The sequence below is a fragment of the Lathamus discolor genome, chromosome 5 (genome assembly GCF_037157495.1).
Source record: "Lathamus discolor isolate bLatDis1 chromosome 5, bLatDis1.hap1, whole genome shotgun sequence".
Taxonomy (NCBI): Eukaryota; Metazoa; Chordata; class Aves; order Psittaciformes; family Psittacidae; genus Lathamus; species Lathamus discolor.
This window is the reverse complement of record NC_088888.1, coordinates 8513708-8522148: the sequence shown is the minus strand read 5'-3', so window position 1 is coordinate 8522148 and position 8441 is coordinate 8513708. Positions and strand designations below refer to the sequence as shown.

The 8441-nt window shown below is 38.4% G+C and overlaps 1 protein-coding gene across 6 annotated transcripts in view; it reads right to left on the bottom strand.

Annotated features, from left to right (window-relative positions):
- NRXN1 (neurexin 1) overlaps nucleotides 1–8441 on the bottom strand; it is a 541621-nt gene that overhangs the window by 469186 nt on the left and 63994 nt on the right. For all 6 annotated transcript variants that reach the window (XM_065679616.1, XM_065679620.1, XM_065679618.1 and 3 more), the window contains one exon: nucleotides 772–1073. In XM_065679616.1, the coding sequence (XP_065535688.1) occupies nucleotides 772–1073 (302 nt within the window). The remainder of the gene's footprint in view (nucleotides 1–771; nucleotides 1074–8441) is intronic.

The following is an 8441-nucleotide window of genomic DNA, read 5'->3' as shown; positions in this document are numbered from 1 at the left end:
TGTTTAGAGAAACAACAAATATGTTAAGGATATTACTTAAGACAGACATTTAGGGCAGAAAAATATAGCACTTGACAAAATTACATGTTACTACCAATAAAGTACTTTAGAACATTAATATACATAACAGTTTAGTGCCACATACGTGCATATATCGTACACTTAATTAGCACATACAGTGTACACACATACATGGTAGTCTCTTTACCCTCATCCCTTCCACCCCAACCTCAAATTTAACTGTTTGACTACAAACCCCCTACTACATCTCCAAGAGTAAGCATGCAATATCCTAGGTATGTGGTACTGCTACTTTTGCTTAGCTAAATGTGGCACGACATGCAAGATGCCTCCACACAGTACATAATCTTTAGCCAGTAACAAATTTACTGCCCGCTTATAAAAAGAGAAAAAGATATAAACCATTTCTTTTAATTAAAGAGTTTCGATTCAGTTAGACTAACTCGTGTCCTGTGGAAAAAGTTATCAGCCTTGACGAATGCAAGACTGCAAGGGCAGACAGCTATAGTGGCAGAACACATGGGTGATACCTAAAGTCTTTATAACATCTATCTGATACTCAGACAGCTGCTTGCCCTACTACTTTCTAGATCTGCCCCTGCTCAAGTGTGGCAGGAATAGCCCTCCTTGTGCAAATAAAAAACTAATCAAACACCTGCTAAACATCCAATGTCACACTATACAGTTTTCAAATCATCAAGCATTTACTCATCACAAAGTCAGTTATTCTTGTATCCATTGTACTGTTACCTGACGCAGATTCCTGGTTACTTTCACATCATGCCAGGCATTGTCATTAAATTTCCCATTCACAGGTTCCACCAGCGCTTCAAAGGCCCCTGAGCCCAAATTAATGACCAAGGAGACAGCTCCATTTTTCAGTGCAAGATTGACATAATCAGCCGATTTTCCTGTGTGAAGCATCAGTCCATTCCTCTGAAGTGTTTTAAATGACAGAGTTATTTCATCACTGCTACTCTGTATGGGATTCTGAGATAAATCATAGCAGAAGTATTCTGATCCCTTGAATGTTGCAATGTATTCTTCTTTTCCTGACAAACAAAAGGAGAGAAACAAGTAAATCACTGCAACTTGCAGGAATTATTTTCAGAGCTAATTGGTGCTCTGTAAGCATCATATAAAAAAGTAATTCATTGTAAACACTTAAAATCCATGAAGGAAATAAAGATCTACTATGAACATATTTTAAACTATATTCCTATAGAATTTTCATGGATATGATTAAACTCAAAAAACACACTGCATCAGCAGTTGTGTTAATGTTATTTAGGCAATCTGATCAACAACACATCTAAGCACAGAACATTTTAGTGAATGCACAAACCAAAGCATTATTCCAGCTAAAACCCAGATCTTTTCCTTCCCAAATCTTGCTATACAACCACAACATCTCAAAAAGAATCAACAATCTAGATCTCTCCATGTGCACTGGCCTGAGGTCTTGAACAAACTAACACTACAAACCATTCATTGAAAATGTACAAAGCTGCTATCCAGCACGGCACTATGCGCAAGTCAGCATGCTTAAGTAAACAAAAAGGGGTTTCTGGCTTTCTGGACTTGTTACTAGCCTATGGATGTCATACAAGTTATATTTTTAGTTTATCCTGAAAGTGACCAAAAGCACCACTCTAGTGAGACCCTCCCCCACAGTCCCATGTCCACCTCTGGGGGCAACAACACAAGAGGGATGTGGAGATGTTGGAGTGAGTTGAGAGGACACCATGGAGATGCTCAGAAGGCAGGAGCACCTCTGCTATGGAGCCAGGCTGAGAGAGCTGGGCTGGTTCAGCCTGGAGAACAGAAGGCTCTGGGGAGACCTTAGAGCAGCTTCCAGTGCCTAAAGGGGCCAACAAGAAATCTGGAAAATAAAAAGCCAAAGCTGAGCATAACATTTCACTTCAGAGAAATACTTTAGTTGAAAAGCCCAAACACTGTGGATAAAAACTAACTGCATACTTGTCCTGCCAAACTGATTTTTGCTCACCTGCCAAGGCAAATAATGGACATTTTTGGTATTTTTCCCTTGTAGGATGGAGTTTCCCATATTTGGTTTCATTGCAAGACTACGATACAGATCCCCTACCAGGACAGTACTAGTGTGGGATGCTAGCACATCAGATCATGAACCCTCATCAGGTAGGTCACATCCATACCTCTGATAACTGGGAAAGGTTCCGATCTGACAGCGCTATGCCCCTGGGTTGCAGAGTCATGAGACAAACCCTCTTATGAGGGGATTCAAGACAACATCACCTTCAAATTTCCAGTTGTGTAACTATGGGTATCCTGCTGGAATGGCACAATTCCTGATCTAGATTAGTTCCATTTCAGCCATTTCATTTACCATTTAAAATTTTAGTAATTATGGGCTGCTAAAAGGCTGCAGAAAGGCCAGCTCAGAGGAGTACAAGGACAGCCAGGAGCTCAGCCGCCATGCCTTGTGATCCTGGAAATCTCAGCATCTCATTTTCAAAGAGGGATCAAGCTTTACCAATAATTCCTCCAGGCAAGCTCCAGCTGCAGGTACAGCAGCAATTCCCTTTTTCTCAGTAGTTACTATGTTTTCAGTAGAACTCATTACTGAGATTTCTGATATAAATGGCTTTTAGGAAGTTAAGGCTGAAACACTGAAATGATTCAGCAAAATTTAGATATATTGGAAAATTCTCTTCTGGTCCAAGAGTTAAAAGAACTTTGACTTTCATTCTGATGAGTTTCACTGCTAAGGAAAGAAATAAATGTCTGACAGATAAAAGGTCACAGAGCTTGGCTGAGCAGCTAATGAGACAGTCTGCAAACCCAGCTAGAGTCATCTCATTTTCCAGTAGGTGCTGCCTGCTAAGAACTACAACAGTTCTGAACAGGCATCTGACAGCTGAAAACACTCTTCTTGGTATTACAGAATAATAAACCCTGAAACTTCTGGTTTCAAATGACTGAAGGGAAATTAAGTCCATGGTATTTTCTACAAGGAAGTATCACAACAAAACAATGTATTCCCTTATGTGAACAGGTATCCATTACAAGATTTCAAAAAATATCTATGAAAATACTCTAGATTGTTATTTGAAGGGAGGGGAGTTAGTGAGAACCTGTCTCCACATGCCTCCGGGTCTTTGGAGTAATACATTCCCCACAAAAAAATTAAAACTTTCTCTTGTGATTGCTTGGATGCAACCTCATATCTTTGCCCTCAATATGGCCTTGACGAATGGAATGTGATTAGACACTGCAACTGCAATGCTGCCTTGCCATGCCCAGATATGAAATGCTAAGACAGAAGGCAAAACAGCCACAGCTCTGCCACTGTAGGGTTTTGTACTTTGTCACTGAAACATCCCTGGCAGTGTTCAAGGTCAGGCTGGATGGGGCTTGGAGCAGCCTGGTCTAGTGGAAGGTGTCCCTGCCCATTGCAGGGGGTTTGAACTGGATGAGCTTTAAGGCTCCGTCCATCCTAAACAAGTCTGTGATTTTATGATTTCTAGCAGAGCAGGAACCACATACAAGCCAAAATGTTTTGTTGATCAGCCACAGGACAGAAAAGCCACTAGGCAATACTGGTAACTACCCCCATATCAAATCTTTAACACCGCACAGATGTACTATTTTACTCAGTACAAAGATATATATTAGACTGGACAGACTGCAAAAAAATATCACACACAAATGTTTTCTATAAAGCAGCAGTTATAACCTATTGCTCCATTTCATTCCATAACTTTTGTTGATTTTCTAAAGTGAATTAAGAACAGGCTTTATTAATAAGCAGTTGTGCATACTGCTGGTTTGTTTGTTTTTTCAAATTATCACTTAATGATACTTAGAGAAGCCATTAAAAATGCATGGCAGTCATTCTAGCCAGTATGAAGTGTTGCACTTCATTTAATGACTAAAATGTAATTACCTGCATAAAAAAGCGCGAGATAATATGAACACCAATAACTGAACTTAACATGGCTTTGTTCTGAATTTTGAGTGCTGTAAATTATTGTATATTACAGCAGTTACAATCCTGAAGTATGGATAATTCATCAATACAGAAAGATGTGATCTCCTCGTATCACACTGACACAAGAAGCACATTCTGTTAGAGTACAGCTAGTGTGCAAAGGGTCCATTTCCTACTTCCCTACTCAGGATTTGTCCTGTTCCCCACTGAAGTCAGCAACAGTTTTAACATTCACTTATCTGGAGGATGATTTAAGTCCTTAGAATCTGATCCAATGTCCAGAAGAAATACTTGCACAGGTCTCAGCGGATTGTACAGCACTATGTTAAGCTTTACAGCATATTGAGCCTCCTCCCTGGCAATGTTTGATCAGAGAATAGGTCTGGCTGATTCCATAATAATTTGATCATGTGTCCACACCTGATGCACATCACATGCATGTGACTGGATGCTCTGGTCTTAACAGGTAGTAACAATAATGGGACCATACAATAAAGAAATAAAATTGTCCAGAGAGGGTAAGTCAAAGCTTGTTACTGACAGCTGCAACATTTATTTACAGAAGAGACAGGAATCTTAAAATAAGTTTATTAACTAAATTTCAAGGACCCACATCATGTGACAACCCAATCTATTATTATACTAAGAGTTGCTGAGTGCTGTCAATTTATCTATGTGCCAAAAGAATTCCTTTCAAAGAGAAAGTAAGCCGGTACGGGTGATACTTGAGAGCCAAGTTCCTTCTGTTCAATCTTCAGAACATTAAATACAGACTGTATAAATAAATTATGCCAAACCAGAACCTACTATGTTCACAGATGAACTGTTCAGTGCTCCATTTGCAATTTAAAACTCAAGCATTTCTCTATTACACTATCTTCTTCTTTATAAAGATTATTTCTGAAAAGTAATGCAATGCAATCAGGGAAGACCACACCAAACAGCATGGAGACAGAAACAATTACTGATACAATAAAACAAGACAGCCTAAACTCCTTCTGTAGTAAACATGAATTGGAAGCTTTACAGCAACAGCAAACTAACAGCTAACGGCAATACTTGCTGCACTAGGGGTGTGCCACTGAACCTAGAATGATCTCAGGATGCAGCATACACAAGGCTTCTCAGTACACAGCTCTTTCAGGGGGCCTGGTTGTACCCTTCCATAAACAGATCACTCAATGGAACTTAAGATAAAAAACTATAAGCACTATAAAGTCTTTGTCAAAATTTATACCTGAATTTGACCTTAATTTGTTTCCCAATTACATAAAACAGGCTCACTTGATTGCATACAGAAACAAATCAGGCAGGTACTCAGAGAGAGAAACAAGTGATTACTGTCTGCTTAACCAATAAAAGACTTAACTCTGAAACCAAGAAAACCAACGGAATTATGATAAAACTTAAACTATTAATTCAGAGGGAGTACAGATGGTCTACTTTATCAGTTCGGGCTGAATTTCTTTTTTAAACTATTACTGTTGCTACACACTATCAGTTTTCTGTTCCTATCTCACTTCAATGGTTTTTTAATAGAAGTTTATCCCCTTTTTCCTTCCCTTTCTCACATGTGTTCATCCCTTTCCAGCAACTATTCCTCTTACCCTTTAAAGAAGTCTTCACAGAAAATTCCAAGGGAAGAACTCGGGGAGAAAAATGAGATTCACAATTTCAAATCCAGAACTAGGAAATATCCATCTATTTCCCCTCCCATATCCCCATCATGTAATTACAAATCCCTGTCTCCCTTCTCTATTAATACAATATACACTAACAAGGAACAGAAATTGCTCTTCTTGAGCACCTTATTTGTCAGCATACCCAGAAATGCATTGTGCAATCCGTTGTTGCAATATGTAAGCAAACTTCGAGTAAGATATAAGACAAGTCTTTATTACACCTAAATCAGGAAATGAGAAAGTCACACTCACAAGCTGTAAAAAGCTAACAGCTACATTGTGAATGGGAACTTTCAGTCTGAAAAGAGCTGCTATTGTTACAGCAAGATGAAGATACAGTATCACAAAACCAGTAGTTACAAGCTCCACAAAGCATTCTAAAATAAACTGCAATTTTAATAGTCACATTACACTACTTTCTTCCTCCTTTATTAGGAAGCAAGTCTATTATGAGATAATCACAGCTAGCCTAACATAAGAACAAAACATTGAAGACTGAGCTACTTATTCTGAAGGAGTCAAGAATAATTCCTCAAGGGCTTATTATTATTATTATAAATGATCCTTTTGCAGCAAAAGGCTGTACAAGTATCTATTCATTCCAAAAATCCAGGGAGCTGGTGAACCATCTCATCCCTTTCTCCATGAGAAAATGCTGCACTCAAAAAGATGACAAGAGAAATAAGACTTCGGCTAGTCACAGAATCATAGGATAGTTAAGAGTTAAAATGGACCTTAAACATTACGTAGTTCCACCCCCCTGCCACAGGCAGGGACACCTTCCACTAGACCAGGTTGCCCCAAGCCCTGTCCAACCTGGCCTTCATCACTGCCAGGGATGGGGCAGCCACAGCTTCTCTGGGCACCCTGTGCCAGGGCCTCAGCACCCTCACAGGGAAGAATTTCTTCCTAATGTCTCATCTCAATCTCCCCTCTGTCAGGTTAAAGCATTTTCCCTTGTCCTGTCCCTACAGGGCCTTGTTAAAAGCCCCTCTCCAGATTAGTTGCTTAGAATGACTACAAGTAATTTGGACTAGCATAAACTCTGCTTCTGAAGTCCACTAGCAGTACACTGTTAATCTCAAAAAAACAAAACCAAACCTCAAACACTAAACTGGAAACTCTGGGCAACCAAAGGCTGCACCACTTGGAGCCAACATACAAGTAAAATGAGTATAGGCTTAAGTAAACAAAAAATGCAAAGTAAAATTGTAACTGACAAGAATTTAACAGCAGAAGTGATGCAAAGTCATACAGATCGTAATATTGCAGTGGGAGAAGAAAAAGCTGTTGTAGCTCCTGTTTTATTTTAAGCACAATCATTAAATTAGTCACCAATTACAAGAAATATGAACTTGAACAATGTAAGCCTCTCATTCCTCCCCACCGTCTCAGATGAGACTAAAACGATGATAGTTGCCACTCATGATAAATGACTTACAGGGAACACTAGGTAAGTGATAAATTACCCCATTTTGCTAAACAGCAATTTTAATTCATTTCTAAAATAGCTAGACCATGCAATTTCCTCACTAATTTTCAGTTCCTTTTATTTAATCACACAGAGTATGCACTTGAAAAGCAAATTTGCAAATGGGGAGGGAGAGTGAAGTGAGAAGGAGTTTTTCGGAAGGATGCCATCTTAGTGTACACTGAATACTAAATTGCCAGAAGATGAAAATAAGTGGATCTTTCTCCTACAGTCACATACTGAAAAGTAGATTAAAAAGTCCTGCGGTTTATATATATATATATCAGAGTGATAATACCTTTCACATAATTACTCAAAACCTCAAAGTTTGACATCATTTTAAAGGCATTCTTGTTAAATTCAGAATAAACTAGAAAATGCCAAATATACTTAACACTTGTACATCCACAGACAAAACTAGTCCTACCCCTTAAAACTCAATTAGGGATTCTGTTAAAGACTCCCACTGACTTTGCCACACAGCTACAAAACACAGATTCAAAGAATCAGAGCACAGAGGCTTTTGATGCCAGATTGATTACAGAAAACAGCACTGATAGGAAAATGGACATTGCAATATTAAAAATAATTTTGATTTTTCTACCTATAAAGCTTCTGTAAATGCAGGTTTTAAAAATCAATCTGTCTTGAGTGATGGCACAGGAAAAGTCAAGTTCCTCCTCCTCATCCTGGGCTGGCTCTCTTCTGCCTGCATCTTAATATCTCATTATAACCCTTTCTTCTTAAAATAAAGTTAAAGAACTATTACATTAGTTTCAAAGGATAAAAAAAACCAAGAATTTCACAAAAAAAAAAAAAACACACCAAAAATAACCCCCCCAAAAAACCTATTTTTTTTTTTTTTCAGAATAAATTCTGGATATATAAATACCTCAAAGCTTTTCAAAGACAGATAGTCCATTAGCCAAAAATATTATTTAAGCTTCAGCATCGTAATGCACTGTCACATGGCTAATTCAGCCAAAAAAGTCTTTCTTTATATAAGGCCTTCTATGAGAAACAGTAACGGAGCAATATGCATTCTTCTGGTATATGTGGCATTTTCTTTTGGCACCTTATCCTCAGAGCCGCCTTCAGCCCCCATCAGTAACTAAATCAAAAGAATCCAAATGAGCTACAGTATCAAAAAGCTCTTCCATTCCTGTTTCCACATATGCTGACTTCACCTGTAAATACTTACTTCATTTTTATATATCCTGTCCAATGAATCATCAAAACTGGACCCCAAAATATCCCTAACATGCTTTTTTCTTTTCCCTTTTTCTCCATTATC